At 45.6% G+C, this 20384-nt stretch overlaps 1 protein-coding gene across 1 annotated transcript; it reads left to right on the forward strand.

The window, feature by feature from the left end:
• Positions 1-2217: 2217 nt before the first annotated feature.
• Positions 2218-18900, forward strand: zmynd19 (zinc finger, MYND-type containing 19). Its single transcript, XM_084486943.1, has 6 exons — positions 2218-2455; positions 5646-5705; positions 7322-7428; positions 16217-16357; positions 16792-16972; positions 18565-18900. The coding sequence occupies exons 1-6, from the start codon at positions 2405-2407 to the stop codon at positions 18706-18708; spliced, it is 684 nt and encodes a 227-aa protein (XP_084343069.1). The 5' UTR covers positions 2218-2404; the 3' UTR covers positions 18709-18900.
• Positions 18901-20384: the final 1484 nt, after the last annotated feature.

Here is a 20384-nt window from a genome sequence, read left to right on the forward strand (position 1 = left end):
GGAGAGTGTGCTCACTGGCATCCCCCGGCAGCAGTGTATCGTCTACCTGGACGATATACTGGCACACGGGGGCTCCTTCGAGACAGCACTTGCCTCGCTGCGTCAGGTTCTGGAGAGCGTAGCTGCGGCGGGCTTGAAGCTCCATCCTGATAAGTGCCATTTCCTGAGGAGAGAGGTAACTTTCCTTGGACACAAGCTGGGGGTAGAAGGCATTAGCACCATGGGGGACAAAGTGCAAGCTGTCCAGGACTGGCCCACCCCCACTGACACCAGACAGCTGAAAAGCTTCCTCGGACTGGCGTCTTACTACAGGCGCTTTGTGAGGGGCTTCTCCTGTGTGGCCACTCCCCTGTTCCGCCTGCTACAGAAGGACAGGGAATTTGTGTGGGCAGAGGATTGCCAGTCTGCCTTCGAGACCCTCAAGGGAGCTCTCACCAAAGCCCCGGTGCTCTCCCCTCCTGACCCCGACCTGCCCTTCATCCTGGACACGGACGCTAGTAACGTCTGCAATGGCACCGTGCTGGCACAGGAGGGGCCGGAAGGGGAGCGGGTGGTGGCGTATCACCCCTTTCCCTTCCCCCCCCCCCCCCCCCCCCCCCCCCCCCTCAAGAAGCTTGTGCTTTTTGTCAGGCCATCATTGTAAATAAGAACTTGTTCTTAATGATCTGCCTGGTTAAATAAACGTTTAAAAAATATATAAATAAAAATGACAGCAGGACATTTAACAAAGCTGAAAGCCGCTACTGCGTCACGAGCTGCTGGCCATTATTAGAGCCGCTCGCCACTTCAAATATTACCTCTGCGGCCTGCGCTTCACGGTAAGGACTGACCACTCCGCGCTCCAGTGGCTCATGTCTTTCAAGGAGCCAGAAGGGCAGGTCGCACGGTGGAACGAGGAGCTGCAGTCCTACAGCTTCAGTGTGGTGCACAGGGCAGGGGCACGCCATGCTAATGCAGACGCTCTCTCCCGACGCCCCTGCAGTCAGGATGGCTGCCGCTACTGTGAAAGGAGGGAGAGCCGTGAGAAGGAGCTGCGCAGCCAGGAGGAGGGACGTTCTGCAGTGGAGGTGGCGTCCCTGGTCTGCTGTGAGCTCCGGGAGGTCGACACTACAGGGTGGAGACGGCAGCAGGAGGAGGACCCAGACCTTCGACCAGTGCTCCGGTGGGTGGACCTACAGCAGCGGCCCCCATGGGAAGAAGTGGCCGTTCTCTTCCTGGTCACCAAGGGACTGTGGGCTGAGTTTGAGGCCCTGCGGCTGTGGGATGGCGTGCTTCAGCGGGCCTGGAGGAGGAGCCAACAAGCAATGAGTCTTCCAACAGAAATCAATGGGATTTACAAAATGCGATAAATGTGCAATAAAACGCGACAGTAACTGTATTTTGCAACGATACTTGATTTGGAACATCAACGAACACCACTTAGCACTCGGTGAGTTGCACATTTCTGAAAACAAACATTTAGGGTTGTTTTAAGGACATGTTTGTGAATGCCCATATTCAGCCATTCTGAAGCAGGCAGGGCGATTCTAAATGAGCCAAATACCCGAGACAGGACCAATAGTCAACATGTCGGTGTCAACCACTCTATTTCATCCTAGACAAACCAGAAAGGGGGCTCAATGTTCAAAATACCGGAATTGTCCTTTAACGACTGGGGAAAGTAATTTCCCTAAATGTCTCTCATTTACCCAGCGGAGGACCACGAAAAGTAATTTGTTTATTTCAACCAGATTATCTCAGACATATAGCCTTTGGCTCTTGATGGTCATGGTTCCTTTACTTTATCTACTGTCACGTTGAAGGTTCAACAGAGCTCCAGCAGCTGCAGACACATGGACACCATTAAACAACCCCTGATTCGTGTTCTTACTCTCTTCACCGTACCGTTTTTACAGGCTTCTTATTTTCATAGTTGTATTGACGGTTTCGCTTCTCTTTCTTCACACCTTGTGAAAGAGAAAACCAAGAAAACCCTACAGCAGGACAGGGATTTAGCGCCAAAACTTCTGACGACTGTTGACGTTGAAAGGAAACCGTCATCACCATGTGATTGGCTTCTGCTTTAAAGGGGCGGGCTTTAAAAAATGTCTCTGTATCCTATTGGTCTGCGGAGATGAAGGGCTGATGTCAAACTGCATACATGTAAAACCATTTGTTATTGGGCAATGGACTTTTTAAGACAAAGTATTATTGGTTGGTGATTTTTAGGCGTTTTGTCCCGCCCACTAAACGTTGTTCGGCTCTCCTCCGCCAGCGGTGTGTCGGCCGGTCCTTTCTGGAGCCTCAACCACCACACCATCCGGACAGGTTGTTTATCGGGGCTGAGGGGTCGCCCTGACGAGTTGGAAACGGGAAAACGGTGAAGCTGAACATCCGCTTCGTCCACTGACCACCTGATCTCCCGATGTCGGACTTCAAGCTCGGGATCGTCCGGCTGGGCCGTGTGGCCGGGAAGGTGAGCCGGAGCAGGCTGCCATGTGCGACAGGGGAGGGCCCGGCGGTGTCAGACCTGCTCGAGTGGTTAAAGTCGAACCACGGCTAACATGAAGACGGCTTACACTGACAGTGGTCGTGACATGCGGTCCACAGTGTGTACACCGTGTGAGGAGCTGTTAGCCCCCGCACGGCGTCCGCTGCCTCCGCAGGCACGGCGCTGCACAGCTAGCGTCGGCTAGCTAGATAGCAACTTACGTTAGCGGATAATTAACCCTTACAGTGACACATGTAGTGCATGGGAACAATAACCCGTGGTTACGAGCTCTACTCTTTTCAGTCTAGTTCATGTCATAGTTAAAAAAGGTATAACATGCCACTGCTTTGTTTATGGAGCGTTTGCATCGGGTTGGCAGTCTACTTAAAGTTGACGTTTGCTGTGGCTAGCTAACTACCTGTGATGCGTTAAATGCTCTCCTGTGTGGACCAGTAAGGACCAGTAGCACTATGTGGACCAGTAGCACTATGTGGACCAGTAGCACTATGTGGACCAGTAGCACTATGTGTGGACCAGTAGCACTATGTGGACCAGTAGCACTATGTGTGGACCAGTAAGGACCACTAGCACTATGTGTGGACCAGTAAGGACCAGTAGCACTATGTGTGGACCAGTAAGGACCAGTAGCACTGTGTGTGGACCAGTAGCACCATGTGTGGACCAGTAAGGACCAGTAGCACCATGTGTGGACCAGTAAGGACCAGTAGCACTATGTGTGGACCAGTAAGGACCAGTAGCACTATGTGTGGACCAGTAAGGACCAGTAGCACTATGTGTGGACCAGTAAGGACCAGTAGCACTATGTGTGGACCAGTAAGGACCAGTAGCACTATGTGTGGACCAGTAAGGACCAGTAGCACTATGTGTGGACCAGTAAGGACCAGTAGCACTGTGTGTGGACCAGTAGCACTGTGTGGACCAGTAAGGACCAGTAGCACTATGTGTGGACCAGTAGCACTATGTGGACCAGTAAGGACCAGTAGCACTGTGTGTGGACCAGTAAGGACCAGTAGCACTGTGTGGACCAGTAGCACTATGTGGACCAGTAGCACTATGTGTGGACCAGTAGCACTATGTGGACCAGTAGCACTATGTGTGGACCAGTAAGGACCACTAGCACTATGTGTGGACCAGTAAGGACCAGTAGCACTATGTGTGGACCAGTAAGGACCAGTAGCACTGTGTGTGGACCAGTAGCACCATGTGTGGACCAGTAAGGACCAGTAGCACCATGTGTGGACCAGTAAGGACCAGTAGCACTATGTGTGGACCAGTAAGGACCAGTAGCACTATGTGTGGACCAGTAAGGACCAGTAGCACTATGTGTGGACCAGTAAGGACCAGTAGCACTATGTGTGGACCAGTAAGGACCAGTAGCACTATGTGTGGACCAGTAAGGACCAGTAGCACTATGTGTGGACCAGTAAGGACCAGTAGCACTGTGTGTGGACCAGTAGCACTGTGTGGACCAGTAAGGACCAGTAGCACTATGTGTGGACCAGTAGCACTATGTGGACCAGTAAGGACCAGTAGCACTGTGTGTGGACCAGTAAGGACCAGTAGCACTGTGTGGACCAGTAAGGACCAGTAGCACTATGTGTGGACCAGTAAGGACCACTAGCACTATGTGTGGACCAGTAAGGACCAGTAGCACTGTGTGGACCAGTAAGGACCAGTAGCACTGTGTGGACCAGTAAGGACCACTAGCACTATGTGTGGACCAGTAGCACTATGTGGACCAGTAAGGACCAGTAGCACTATGTGTGGACCAGTAAGGACCAGTAGCACCATGTGTGGACCAGTAAGGACCAGTAGCACTGTGTGTGGACCAGTAGCACTATGTGTGGACCAGTAAGGACCAGTAGCACCATGTGTGGACCAGTAGCACTGTGTGGACCAGTAAGGACCAGTAGCACCATGTGTGGACCAGTAGCACCATGTGTGGACCAGTAAGGACCAGTAGCACCATGTGTGGACCAGTAGCACCATGTGTGGACCAGTAGCACCATGTGTGGACCAGTAAGGACCAGTAGCACCATGTGTGGACCAGTAGCACCATGTGTGGCTCACTAAGGGGAAGGACGACCCCACTCTTTGCTATAAAGCAGTTCCTTATATCGTCTCCATGGCAGGGGCGACGAGTTTGGTCCCCAGCGACTTGCTTTTTATTGAAGTTGCATAATAGTCTGACATGCACTTAGGCGTTGAATTTGTATGCACATTATCTTGTCGCACAACATGGCTTAAATTCAACCATGGAGCAACAATTACTTCTGTTGTGGCTCGATGTTCACTATCTGGGATGTCTTGGTTCAATGCACATGTCTAATTTCATTGCTGATATCTGTGAACCTTTCCTCGATTTAATGAATTGTCAACTTTATGCAGACTATAATCATTATTGACATGTCGGCTTTTTGAAGACTAGAACATTTACTGACCTTAACTCTAGGCTTACGTTTATTATGGGTAACTTGATCAAATTGCGATTCTTCTGTAATCTAGACCGTAAACTAATAGTTGGTCTGACACAGACTGATCTCATCTGTTATAATTTCTTCTGTGATAATGATGAGACTCCCATAACACAGTGGCATCAACCGTTTAGTAACACCTGCTTCTTTGGAAAGCTGGCCAAATATTGAGGCAAAAGAGCACAATAGTTAAGAGTATTAATTGTCATCGTTGGGCCAAACTGGTTCAAAGCGTGAATTGGAAAATGTATACAATAATACGTAATCACGTATTACCATGTGTTTCGTAGCTGGGATCCTGTGGACATTGAAACTTTAAATATTACTAGTCTCAATATAGTTGAAACAATAAATTGATGAATAGAAGTCCCAGTTGGGTTTTCACAGGAACATGATCTTCCTCCCTCCCATTGGCTGCCGGTTCCTGTAGGGTCGATGCACGTGTGTTCCCTGGAAAGAGTCTGTTAATGTCCAAACTATGTGCTGGGTGGAGGGCTGGCCCAGAGCCGGGTCTTATGCAGCTCTGCCGCCACGGAAGTGGGCTTCTTTTTCCACTTGTGTGATGTCCATGTACTTGCATCTAGAAACAGTGTTCTAGTATAACTGTTCCTCTTCTCTAGGTCAGAATGCTATTTTTATTTTTGTTAACATGACCCTGTTTTGTTGTTTTCCTTTTTCAGACCAAATACACACTGATTGATGAACAGGACATACCTCTGGTGGAAAACTATGCCTTTGAGGTAAGCTGCAGTACTGATATGATCTGTACTCAACACTGGCTGTAGGCATTAACAAAACAAATGAAAGAACGTGACTAGAGCTGTGTGAATCGCCACCTGGTTCAACTCTTGAGCCGGTGAAAATTCATTTTTAAATCTGAGCTGAAATATTATAGCTCTGACTACAATAGCCTTGGACAATATACTAGGGTATTTAGAAATACGAAGGTATGATATTAAATACCATAAAAAATACAAACTTTTCTATTAAACTTTTTTTCGACATCTTGTGAATACATTTTTTATTTTGACTTTTTAAGTTTTGAAGCAGGAGATATAATTAAATAGTCAAAAAAGTATTGCATTGTATTGTTGTTGAGACTGAGGTTCGTTGGCTAATGATCAGTGGACCGGTTGGGGGGGGGGGGGGGGCACTTTTTACTACTATATTTTTTTCTACTTAGAAACTATAATTTCGTTATTTTACTAACCTATACGGCCTATATTTACTAACCTATCGCCTATACGGCATTTCTTTGGATTTAGACCTGATGAGAGTGGACAGCCAATGGACACGACTGACGTTGTGTGCAAGATCTGCTCATGTGTGATCGGCGCAATAGACAGGCAGGCGACCGAGCTACATGACCACTTTATGCACCTTGCAGAAGTTAATAGAAATTATGATAAGATTAATTAGGATATCAATGCTCCGTGCCTCCTCTTTGCAACGGAATTTGTTTAAGATATAAAACCATTTAATTTAACATACACACACTAAAACAGATATTTTCGTTTTTAAATAAATATTTGGAAACGAAAAATGTGTTCCGCAGTGTGCCTCTCTGGTACTGAGCGGGTCTGCAGGATCGCACTCTGCACAACCCAGTCAGTAAAAAAGCCAACGGTCACGGTCATGTACGACTCCGTAGTCAACACAGAGATGCAGATGCCAGCTCAAGCCACAAAGTGCCTGTAAAAAAGCAGGTTACCTTGGATACAGCATTTTCAAGTCATTCCTTAAGACAAGAAAGGGCCCCGGTGGCAGTTCATCACAAATGTGGACATATTGTGTCATAAAGATATGGTCCCAATTTATACAGTAGAAAACGGGTTCATTAAGATGCTGCAAACAATCGACCATGTATGTTAGTATTTTTAGTTTGTTTAGTGTTTTGTAAACAATCACATCAAACATTGTCCATTAGTTCGAAAATAAATCAAGGTTTTATTTTTACGTGAAATCGCCCAGCCCTATCCACTACACATCTTCCAAAAACACATCTCAAAGTCAACCAATAAACTTGGGTGTGGTCTGAAATCCCTGCTGTAACGTGATGTTTATACTTGGTCAATGTCCAAACCGTGGCAATAGGCACAGTCACCGTAGTTTGAGAGGGCTTGACTATGTGAGTGCACAGTAATTGGTCTGCCAGCGGCGACATGGCCGTGAGGGAAATAGACCCCACCCATTAAATCTGTGTGAAGGAAAGTGATGGACTGATATTATGTGAGGTTGCAATGGCTTTCATGGAACATCATTTTCTGATTCTTAGTCCTGAATAATAACCCTTAATAACACCCTTACAAGAAAATTCCGTATTCTAATGACATGATTTTCATTCATCGACTTCTAGGCACGCATGGAGGTAGATGCAGACGGCAATGGAGCCAAGATCTTTGCCTATGCTTTCGACATCGGTAAAGGGCGCTGGGCAGGAAGGCCCCTGCACGAGCTTCTCTGGTGAGTGAGGCTTCCGATTGGTTGTCCATCTGTTCTGTTGAGTGAGCATTCCTATTGGTTGTCCAAATCCGCCCACAAGTGGGCAGATTTTGGGCCGGATGAAGCCGTACTTATCTCTCAGTACTCTGTTGGGGTACCAAGACGTCTGAAAGGGTGCCAACAAGTTCGAGCTACTCCGGCTGACCGTTGATTGAAGAATCGTCACTTCCGTGCGACAAGGGAATAATAACAAACAAACACAGTACCTGGCAGGTATTATTTCTGGACAACAACGAAAGCTTTGTTTATTGAAGAAGAAAAGGTTGTGCAAAAGTTTGCCGTCCTTCTTGGACGTCCTACATTGTTGCTCTTTGTTTATTGTGTCGCGTTCTTCTTTTATTAGCAGGCTACACTGTGTCGGGCTGCTATGAGGTCACGATGCTTGCGTAGCTGCTGCTGCCATCCAGCTTAAAGCCCGCTCTACCACACCTTCAGTACTGGGCCACGGCGTGCTGGGCCTAAGTGCACCCGCCGGTTGAAACGCGCCATAAAAACTCTGAAGTGGAAGCCCTCCTATTGGTTGTCCAAGTGCTCTGATAAAGTGGTAGCCCCATGGAAGTACTTGGGGCGGCATGTGGCTCAGGAGGTAGTGCGGGTTGGCTGGTAACTGCATGGTTGGTGGTTCGATCTCAGGCTCCTCCTAGCCGAGTGTCGTGGTGTCCCTGATCGAGACGCCTCACCCTAATTGCTCCTGACGAGCTGGCTGTCGCCCTGCGTGGTTGACTCCGCCGTCGGTGTGTGAATGTGTGCATGAATGGGTGAATGTCAGTCAACACTGTAAAGCGCTTTGGATAAAAGTGTGTAATAGTGTGTAAAAATCTGTAATAATTGATCACTTAAGTATCCTAGAGTGTGATTTTTGTCATTGTAGCTACTGAAATGGACTTGGATTAGTGATGGTGTTTCCAACTACCCTTTTGATGTGAATGACGGCAATAGGCATTTTTACACTGCCAAGCCAATTCGGTCGTGGCTTGGCACGCCCAGTAATTTGTCTGTCTTGCCTGTGTAAAACTGAGGGTAAAATCCCCCGTTCGTCACAGCGCCAGCTTTCTTGGTTCACTGGAGAAGGCGGGGCTACGCACGGAGTCTAGACCTCTGTACAATAATTTGCATACTCCCGATTGTTTTTTTTTTATGAATGAAGACACCAGCATGCAAGAATGAGTTCACGTCTGAGTGTGGGCTAGAAACGCCATTAACTATTTACAAGTGAACAAATGCCAACATATTCTTTATTTTGCTGACCACTTGTTTGTTTTTTATCCTGACAAAAGCCTCGTAAGGAAAGTTCCTTTGCGTCTTTCTCGTAGATCACACCATCTTTCAACGTTTTTTTTAAATGCGACTCCATCACCTTCTCTCCCATGATGGTCAGCAGCTCAGGGATTTCACTGTCTCTCCAGGTAGAACTCCTCATGTTTATCGCTGTGTTGTCTCTGTTGTAGAGACAGCGTAGCAACACCTCTACCCAAGTCCCGCCCCCCCGGAACCGTGGAGCCGTCTGATCGCATTTACATCAAAATGAAAGCGCCAATGTGTGTAGGGTCCGGGAGGGTCAATTAGGGTGCCGGGAAACAGGCGTGCATAAGACGGGCATATTTGGCAGTGTAAAAACGTCTAATGTTTAGGACAGCAATTGTTAGGTCACTTTTTTTTCTGGAACTCAAAAATGAACTTATATATATAAATAAACAGATGTGTAGCGTCCATATTCACAGCTCTGCCTTCTACAGTGCCTTGAAAAAGTATTCATACCCCTTAAACTTTTTCACATTTTGCCACCTTACAACCACAAACTTAAATGTTTTTTATTGAGATTTTATGTGATCGACCAGCACAAAGTAGCACATATGAGGTGGAACGAATATGATATACGGTTTTCAAAATTTTAAGCGAATATAAATCGGAAGTGTGGATTTGTATTCAGCCCCCTGTACTCTGATACCCCTAAATACAATCCAGTGCAATCAATTGCCTTCAGAAGTCACCTTATTTAGTCTTTTGGTCTTTTTTTAATTAGTACATAAAGTCCACCTGTGTGTAGTTTACACTCGGTATAAATACACGTGTTCTGTGAAGGCCACAGTGGTTTGTACAACGGATGCGCTCCAGCTAGTGGCTAGTGGCTGGGAGCACATCCGTTCTGCTATCGGCTAGTAAGAGCTTTCTGGATATGTCAACGGGGTAATCTGCGGTGAGTGTTTACATGCAAAAACACAAAGTTGATAATGTTTCGCCACACTATTTGAGTTAAACATGCTTGTTTAACTCAAATTTTTTAGAAGCCCCAAAAGCGGATAAAGAACTTGCCCCCATAGTTTAGCGTTATAGCTATTCTGTAGCGCAGCCAGTGGAGATCTCTGGCTTGGTCGAATCAAATCGAAGGTCGAATCAGAATCAATCAACTAGTCTCAGAGCTAGAACCTTAGCTAAGATTTTAGCATCTGTGTTAAGGTGGATTTATACTACTCCGTAAAGTGCTATACGTAGACACGGAGAGCCCTCTCTGTCCGTAGCTCTACGTGCACATCCAATATTTTTTAATTATCCATCGAGCGGATGGAGAAGGCAAGGGCTGTGATTGGTTCTCTAACAAATTCATTTCTGGAATCACTTTTCCCGGTTTGACTTTGCACCTTATTTACTTTGTACATTGTTTATTTTGCACATTAAGGACCAATAAAACACCAAATAAGATTTGAAAAGCTTTGGAAGTTTATTTTCAACACTATTTACGTGGTTAATAGTCAGCATATAAGATCGATCGGGCGGTGAATTGCATTGCGTATCCGATATCCCGACGGAGAACTGCGAATGCTCGAGGGGTCTGCGTAGTTACGGAGTTGGATTACGGATACGGAGTAGTATACTTTCACCTTTTTAAGGAGGAAAACGGGTCTGTAGGAGACCCATTTCGTTGGGTCTTTACCTATTTTGGCAATGGTGTTATACAGGCTTCAGCAAAGGATGGTGGGAGAGAGCCTTGTCTGTAGGATTCAGATAAAACGGAACACAACTGTGGGGAAATGAGTGCAGAGAACTTTTTTTAAAAGTCTGCAGGGAAGCCGCCAGGGCCCAGACATTTGCCTGATTGCATTGAAGAAATGTCTGAAGCCATTTCTGCCTGTGATATAGGTTATTCCATTCTTTCCTTAATGCAAGTTTGGGAATATTGAGACTGCTCAAAAAGTCAGGCTTTACCTTAGGATCTGGTTGAGATTTGCAAGTGTTGGTTATCTACCTTTAAGCGTGCAGATTTTTTAAATATTCTGTCTCACTTTGGCTCCTTTTTAAGTTAATTTGCAAATAATTATATAGTTAGTTTTATCTCCATATGTATAAAACGTGGCTTTATTTTATTTTTTTATGTATGTGTTCAATTGAGTGAGTAGTGAGTAGGTTAAATTTGGTGTTGCGTTATACTCGTCTTTTATAAAGAGTTGGATTTTGAGTTGAGAGATGATCTGCCCCCTAAGGTAAGCCTTAAGGGCATCACACACTATCAAGTGAGATTTTTCAGGGGATATATTAGTAGAAAGATTTTTTTTTTTATCTCTCCTTTGATAAACTCCACAAACGTATCATCGGAGAGTAAAGTTGAGAACGCCAATGCCTGCTCTTTTGAGGGAGATCAAAGTCTTAATTTGTCTGGAATGTCTGGAATTTTTCTAAATGGAGGTATTAAATTGAATATGGGGCCGAGTGAGTGAAATGTCTCGTTTCGTGTTTGTTTTTTTTCCGCATTTTATAAGTGACCAGCGTACCTTTTTGTTCACTGCACCCAATGCTTTCAATGTGAAAGCCTAAACTTCCATGGCATCTGTGGTCTCTCTCTGCGAACGAAGCGTTTGATCTTCTTTGAAGGAACTCTCAGTATTCTCTGCATGTCGATACACAAATACCAGCTGCGCTTTCTCGCTCGCTTCTCTCAGACAGCGAGTTAACAGACACACATCAGCGCCAACATAGCCCCGCCTCCTATCACTCACTCCCGGTCTCTCGCAGTTCTGGCGCATTTCCACCAGTGGGTACGCTTCGGACCCAGCATGCCTCAGCCTACTAGTGAGGGTGCGGTATAGCCCAGCTCAGTTACGGCTCGCGTTTCCACTGCCGCCAGTACCCTTATGATAGGGCGGGGTTTAAGACAGTACCCTTATGATAGGGCAGGGTTTAAGCCGACAGTACCCTTATGGTGGGCGGGGTTTAAGCCCACAGTACCCTTATGGTGGGCGGGGTTTAAGCCCACAGTACCCTTATGGTGGGCGGGGTTTAAGCCGGATGGCGATAGCCACGGCAGCTACGTAAGCGTCGTGATCTCATAACAGAACGACACAGTGTAGCCTGCTAATAAATCCAAGGAAAAAGAAGAACGCGCACAATGAACAAAGAGCAACAATGCAACAATTCAGCAACAATTCACTGCGGAGTGCAGGGAACGGTTGGCCCAGCCGGTTGAACGGTGATTGGCTGTTTTACGTTACTTCACCCACCTTACCCACAGGGAGTGAACGCTGATTGGCTGTCTCACGGGAATGCCGCGGAGAAGTTCAAATATTTCAACTTCTGCGAAATTTTGTCCAAAAAAATTGACAAATTTTGCCCGATGCGCGTCTCTACGTTCACTTTGCGGTGTGAACACACAGTAAGGGTTGGTTGAAGAAAACTGGCAGCATTAAGGAGGCCCGATGTGATCTCTGCAAAATAATTATACAGTTGGACAATGGGTCAAACAGCCCTAGATTCCCACGCGAGAAACACAAACGCGTCATTGCGGATCAGTCGGGTAGTTTACCTATTAAAATGTTTACAACGCCATCGCCCAGTGCTCAGCCAGTAGGCCTATTACATCTACCAATGCGTCTACCTCCAGTGCAGTTTATTTTATTCATGTACTTTGAGGTGCAGGGGGGATAAGGATCGCCCTCCACATTAGGACTCGTCTTATACAGTTTTAATTTCTCTAATACCGGCTGTGGTTGTTCAGCTGGTGCTATTTACCGTTGATTGCTTCATTTTCTAAATGTTTCAAGGTGCTTGCCCCAGTAACTCAGTCTCCTGCTTGCTGCTACAGTGGCAACTGCAGGCCCAAAACACAAGACTCGGTTTATGGAAGCACTGTTGACACGTATGTTTGCATGTCTCACGCCGCGTTCACACTGCATCCGTCAATGGAGGGGGGCTTTTTGACATATCCATGTGTTTTCCTGGGTTGTATTACAAAGGCGATTTCATTGAACAATGTATTTGCGTATATTTGCATTATAATAATCTGATAAGCCGACGGATCCGTCGCTGCCTGAAAAGTTGAACATTTCTCAACTTTTTGACACAGGCAACGGAGCCAACAGAACAGACGGACAGACAATGCATTTCGAGAGCGCCCCATGCAAAGTCAATGAGATCCGTCAACGGACGTATGCAGTGTGACTGCGGTTGACATTAATGCACCCTGTTGTTCACCAAATGTGTGCATTCTTCAAGTTAGTAAAAAACTATTACATGAAAGTTTTAATTTGTCGTATTTATCTTTTTTCGCCGTGGTATAGTCTTAATTTTTCCATTTAGATGTCTTAAAGCTCTTAAAGTCTTTAAATTTGTGCTTGAAAAAAAAAAAGTGCAGATACCCTGCAGAGAAATAGGGGCATGGTCAGAAATGACGATACTGATTGTCACAGGAATGCTCCAGGGGTACAAGTTGGTTATCAAGAAAGAAAGTCAATTCTAGTATACGTATGATGGACATAAGAGAAAATTTTGAATTCCTTATCCTGTGGGTGTAAAGAGGGCCACACATTACATACACCGTAATTTGAGAGAGAGGCTTGAATAAAACCAGCTGATTTACTAACTGTACTGGGCTTTGAAGAGGATCTGTCTAAAAAAGGGTCAAACCAGCAATTTAAATCACCATCAAGTATAATGGAGTACGTGTTCAGGGGCCGTATTCACAAAGAATCTTGGGGCTAAAAGTAGCTCATAAGTGGCGAATTTAGGAGAAACTCCTAAAAAAGAATGGGCGTGTCAGTCTTAAATTTAGGACTCCTTATTTATTTTACTAAGAGCAATTCTCAAAGTATTTTTTTACTAAAAGTAGCATTTAAGTCTAGGAGAGCTTAAAAGTCTCGAGAGGACTCCTAACTCACTAAGGCCTATTCAGAGAATCGTAAAAATGGATGTAGCGCGACCGAATGCTTTGGAGACAATGGAGGACTGTGAATTGATAAGGAGATAGGCTAACCTGTGGTTGAATTAGTGAATAACACTTCCATATTTAGCAAGAGGGAAATGCAACTTTGCAATACCGGCGATTTAGGAATATCTCAACCATCACTGATGGTTAAAGCACACGGGGCAATGTTACAAATCAAGTCAAATGTTTTGACACGAGCATTTTAAACATGCAGAAAATGATTGTAACTGAAAGTCTTAACCAAGTTTCTCTCTCAGCTACTTTAGGCCTTTCTACTGACTATCTTTATAGCCCAGTAAATAATACATGACTGCCCCCAACCTCCCCTTTTACATCAAGTATTGATTGTATGACTATTGCGAAATATGCAAATCACTGTACTATCTCATTCATTGATATTAAATGAAAAACAAATTATTTTCTGGTGTTTGCAGGGCTTTATGTTGATATTCAAATATAGTAATGTATATTTGTCCATTTGGGCTTTTGTTTGCGTTTCACTTCTTTGTGATGATTCGTCATGTAAATTGCGGCAAAGACAACACATGCTGTATATGATATGTGGACGCGGTCCTGTGGCCGCAACTGTGGGTCTATTTAATGATATGCGGCAATACATTAACAAAACATTGTTTGTTACCAGTATTGTATACATTATCGTTATCGACTTGTGTTCATAATATGCATGTGTCCCCCCGTTAATATACATCGCCATGGACTGTATTATGCGTTACGTGTTTAGTTTGCTTGTGTTTAAACAGATGGGCGGCCACACACGCGCGCCAAGCATTCATTGATTCTTTTAAACACTCAATCACGGTAAAACTATGTTTTCTCACAATCAAATACTCAGCAGTCCTAAAAGTAATGGGCTTGTACACGATGTCTGTGTCAAGAACATATGTGTTTCCTGTACTGTGTTTGCAGATACATTGATTTAAAAGTACAACTTACCGCTGTATCAGCTGTTCTTTCCCAAATCATTTAACCAACCATTTACCCTAAAAAAAGATTTTGTTTTGGAAGGCTGGAATATACTTACCTGTACCTTGGGAAGCCATTTAGAGACGGCTGAACTTATCTAAAGCGATATTAGACGAATACAAAAAAAACCCTGAAGCTGGTGTTGAAGGCAGAGGGCGGAATGGTGTAAAAGTGTAATTTACTGGAGCTCTCACACAACTCCATCGAACTCAAACCGGAAGCCTTTGGTGAATCTTTTAAAATTAATATATGGAGTACATTCGTTTTAGGAGATTCACTCACTTTAAATAAATTGTAAAATTATAAAAAAATTTGTGTGTGTGTGTGCGCATGTAAACCCTAAACGCTTTTCATCCTGCGTCTGGCACATGGCGTTTATTTATCCAATCCCAAAACAAGAGCCTAGTGCACGCTCCGAGTTTGACACAAGCATTTAGTTTTGGATTAAACTGCCGGCTTATCCACCGGTCTAAATAACGGATAGACACAGAAACATCACTGATGAATTCATTTGAAAGATTAGGCAAAAACAAGCCTTTTTTGGGTTATTTTTAGTAGTTTTTGGTGCTTGCTGTTTACATTGCCTCTTGAATAGTCACATTGTTATCTTGTGTTGACTAATTGGGTTATACGTGATCGTGTTAGCACAATCCATATTATACAGATTCTTCTAGCAATGTGTTCTGAAACCGTACTGCAGGAAACAAGGCACGTATGGCCCGTTTCCACTGGCGGGTGCGGTTAGGCCCAGTACGATAAGGTCCGGTAGCGTTTCCACCGCCGACTGTACCCCTATGGTAGAGCGGGCTTTAAGCTGGATGGCCGCAGCAGCTACGCAAGCATCGTGACCTCATAGCAGCCCGACAGAGTGTAGCCTGCTAATAAAAGAAGAACGCGACACAATAAACAAAGAGCAAAAATGTAGGACGTCCAAGAAGGACGGCAAACTTTTGCCCAACATTTTCTTCTTCAATAAACAAAGCTTTCGTCGTTGTCCAGAAATAATACCTGCCAGGTACTGTGTTTGTTTGTTATTATCCCCTTGTCGCACGGAAGTGACGATTCTTCAATCAACGGTCGGCCGGAGTAGCTCGAACTTGTTGGCACCCTTTCAGACGTCTTGGTACCCCAACAGAGTACTGAGAGATAAGTACGGCTATGTCCGTACCCCGCCCACTTTTGCCGGTGGAAACGTGAACTGTGCCGCACCTATTCATACCGCACCGAACCCGCCGGTGGTACCGTGCCAATATAGGCCACGTTTATATATAAGCACATTCCATTTAGTATATCCGATCATTTATTTAGTGACTGTTATCTTAAGTTATCATTGAACCCATCCAAAGGTCTATTCAAATGGAGTATAATGAATCCTAGCTTAGACTACAGACATGACTAAAATGCTATCAGAGCAAAAACATAATTTTTTTAAATTTATACTGAAAGGCAGTGTGGGCAATATGACAAGGGTCTGAACACAATAGTTTTCATGGTACTGAGCACCTGCTGTGTAATGAAATAACCATGGAGCACCATTACATGATGTCTGATCTGTATTGGACGTGTCCGCAGGGAGAAACACAGAGGAGGCATCGCCCCCAGTTTCCAAGTGGTCCACATCAATTCGGTCACTGTGGACAATCGCCTTGACAACCTGCGCCTAGTGCCGCTGGGATGGAGCCCTAAGCCAGAGGAGATCTCCAGCAAGCAAAGGTATTGTCTCCCAGTCGGGGGTTCTGCTACTGGCCACACGTCTCCGGTTGGTCTCATTCTGTATGTTCTTGACGTACTGAGGGCCTTTCACTTTATTCAATCTTTATATGTAGGCCTTGAGCCACCAGTTGGGCTTTACACATGGTGGGTGAAAGAAGGATCTAGAAAAGTCTTGAATGTTACTCATCATAAATGGTCATATAGCCAGGGCAAACTGTTAGACTGCATCATTTATTTATATAAAGTTGAGATGGCCCTTTTCAATGGAGCTCTTATTTCTTGGGATGTGGATGCCATAAGCGTATTGGTTTCTGCTCCCCGGGGGTCTTGGCGTAAAGCGCTGACCTAATGATGAGTAATGTGACGTATGCGTCACCTGTGGACAAATGTCTTTTTAAAGTCTCTTGGATGACCCTCTTGTTCTGTGGGTCCAGGGAGCAGTCTCTGTACTGGCTGGCCATCCAGCAGGTGCCCGCGGACCCAGTGGAGGAGCAGTACCTGGAGCTGAGCCGGACCCGCTACTACAACGCCAACGGGGAGCTGGTGGAGGAGGAGGAGTGCTCCTGTACCTACTACGAGTGTCATTACCCGCCCTGCTCACTCATCGAGAGGAGGGTAGGTCTGCCTCCCCCGCTGGCTTCTTCCAGTAGCGCTGCCAAACTTTGGCTTGTTTGGTGAACTTCTTAAATGCCTTAAATGCTAACCTAGTATTTATTGCTATTTAGATTTATGGGCATGGAAATTGGGTTGCAAAACCATCCTGCTTGCCATTGTTGTATTTGTTTTTGATTGTCACATTTGGTGTTGATTGGGCTGCTCAAATTGTTACCAGCTGCACATAATTTAGGTCAACTGAGCTGTGGAAAGCTTTTTATTAGCAGTAGCTTGACGTACACTTATTATGCTCACATTCCACATGGACATTAATATACATATGGGTTGTGTCCAAAAATGCTGATCTCTAGAGCCCTACGAAATCAGTTTTATGTTTTTCAAAATTCAGGTTTTTTTTCCCCCATTCGGTTTTTTCTGTTTTAGTTTTCAGAATTCATTTTTTTATGATTTGTGCTAATTTATATCATCAGATATTAGATTTTTCCATTTTTAATGATGCACACAACATTGCAATATTTGGAATACTGGATACTGAGCAAGAAAGAGGCAGACAGCTGCCGACAGCATCGTGGAGTTTCACCACCATAGCTTGTCGTTTGGGAATAATTATATATTTGCTCTTAAGTAGTTATGTTGTTCAAACACCGGGCCGGTTAGTTTGATGGAGGCACCTCTCATTTTCGCTCAACATTGTGAGGTGACGACCCCCCTCTTAAAACACTGCGATTGAAAACTGAATAATGTATTTATGCCTACTCGTCAGTAATTAAGGCTAAGGTTCATTAAGGTTACTACAATAATCAGGCCAACTTTTGATATTTCTTTATAAATTTCAGCCAAATTATTGAAAATTTCGATTCTGCAATATTCCACGTTTTAGTCTATCCCACTTTTAGTAGATGTTGTGATTCGGTCTGATATTTCCGCATTGCGTAAAACCTATAGATGTCCATCAGAACCGTGAGTGTTGGACCAATGCTCACCTGGGACCTACGTCATGGGATTGATGGAGATGTGTGGACTCTGACCACCCTGTGCGTTGGATGTGATGATTGATGGAGATGTGTGGACTCTGACCACCCTGTGCGTTGGATGTGATGATTGATGGAGATGTGTGGACTCTGACCACCCTGTGCGTTGGATGTGATGATTGATGGAGATGTGTGGACTCTGACCACCCTGTGCGTTGGATGTGATGATTGATGGAGATGTGTGGACTCTGACCACCCTGTGCGTTGGATGTGATGATTGATGGAGATGTGTGGACTCTGACCACCCTGTGCGTTGGATGTGATGATTGATGGAGATGTGTGGACTCTGACCACCCTGTGCGTTGGATGTGATGATTGATGGAGATGTGTGGACTCTGACCACCCTGTGCGTTGGATGTGATGATTGATGGAGATGTGTGGACTCTGACCACCCTGTGCGTTGGATGTGATGATTGATGGAGATGTGTGGACTCTGACCACCCTGTGCGTTGGATGTGATGATTGATGGAGATGTGTGGACTCTGACCACCCTGTGCGTTGGATGTGATGATTGATGGAGATGTGTGGACTCTGACCACCCTGTGCGTTGTGTCCCCACAGCTGCGGGAGTTCAACATCTGCGGCCGGTGCCAGGTGGCGCGGTACTGCGGCTCCCAGTGCCAGCAGCGCGACTGGCCGGCCCACAAGAAGCAGTGCCGCGAGCGCAAGCGTGCGCTGGCGCTGGAGTCGGAGCCGGAGCGGTGATGCCCCTCCCCTCCCCCCTCTGCACCGGAGACGCGGGGGGGGCGGTGTTGAGACATTGTGGAGGAGTCCGGGGGGGGGGGGGGGGGGGGGCGGGCGGTGTTAAGACATTGTGGAGGAGCCCACAGCAGGGGGGGAGTGGATGGGTGGGGGACACAAAGTGCAAAATGGTAATCTGCTGACGGGAGACTGACAACGAGGTGTGTGTGTGTGTGTGTGTGTGTGTGTGTGTGTGTGTGTGTGTGTGTGTGTGTGTGTGTGTGTGTGTGTGTGTGTGTGTGTGTGTGTGTGTGTGTGTGTGTGTGTGTGTGTGTGTGTGTGTGTGTGTGTGTGTCAAAGCTTCCTTGGACCACAGTCGACTACAGACGGAGGTCGATTTTAGCATTATTTCTTCTCCAAACAGACCTGTGAGAGGCAGGCTCTCAGACTACGGTCAGGACCGGTCTCTTTCACACGGACGCCATCTGCCCTCCCGACCACATCAAGATGGCTGTCATGCTTCTCTGAAACCAGCAGCCACCACATGCCACAGATGGACTCCACTGATTGAAATAACACTACCAGTATTGAGTAGGTGTGCGTATGCGTGTGTCATGCCATTATGGACTGAAGGACATTTGAAGAAGTGGGCTGGGTGTTGATGTATTGTTTGTTCTTTTTACAAAAGGGGCCATATTATGGATTTTCAGTTTCATAAGTTGTTAACTATTTGGTCCTATTCCTAATAATAAATATTGTGGGTGGATATTTGTTTTAGTTGGGGTGGGAGGGCTTGGGGAAGTTCATTTAATTAGTTCTTTGTTGAACCAGCCGCTAAATAAAGGCTTTCCACTTCATGGTCCAGAGGTGTTTAAAAGGAGGTGACATGTGGCGCTGTACTGTTGACCAGAGCCCGGCTAGGGGAGGCTACCAGAGCCCAGCCCCGGCTAGGGGAGGCTACCAGAGCCCAGCCCCGGCTAGGGGAGGCTACCAGAGCCCAGCCCCGGCTAGGGGAGGCTACCAGAGCCCGAGCCCGGCTAGGGGAGGCTAGTGGGAGGCTCATGTGTGCTGGTCTTCAGTGGCACTCCTTCATGGTTGAACCGCGTCAACAGGTTTGTATGAGGAGGGTTCTAGAAGGGGTTTGTGTGACTTGAATTGACATCCAGGGTCTCTGTTGTGATCCAGTGGGTCTTGGAGGTGAATTTATTAAAGCAGCACATACCTTACCTTTGTGGTCACTAAATTCAACATATATCCTTGGAGAAGAAACACTATGAAACCCTAATTTATGTTTCGCAGGGTGTGCTCATGTCTACAATCAATGCTTTCAGTTTTACCGTCGTGGAAAAAAATCCCATATTGCACGAAAAGTCACTTGAATTTCCACTCGTAACAATGGGTGAGAAAGTCAGTGTGTTGTCATCGTTTCCTTTATAAGAATGTATGAGAACTGAAGTTATCCTACAGTCCAGTTGGATATTAACCTTTGTGACATCACAAATGGTCAGGTCAGGTGGATCATTCCAAGATCACAAACTCATCTTCAAGTGCTGAATCCACTCTCCCAAGTGTTAATGGGATTTATTTTTCTCTTTTTTTTTATCCTTCCCAGCCTGATCCCCGATTCTGTTTACACTGCATTGGACGTAATGCAGAACCTTTTCATTTGTCCTATTACGTGTCTTGGGTTGTGTCTGATA

The sequence above is a fragment of the Micromesistius poutassou genome (genome assembly GCF_964030765.1).
Source record: "Micromesistius poutassou genome assembly, chromosome: 22".
Classification (NCBI taxonomy): Eukaryota; Metazoa; Chordata; class Actinopteri; order Gadiformes; family Gadidae; genus Micromesistius; species Micromesistius poutassou.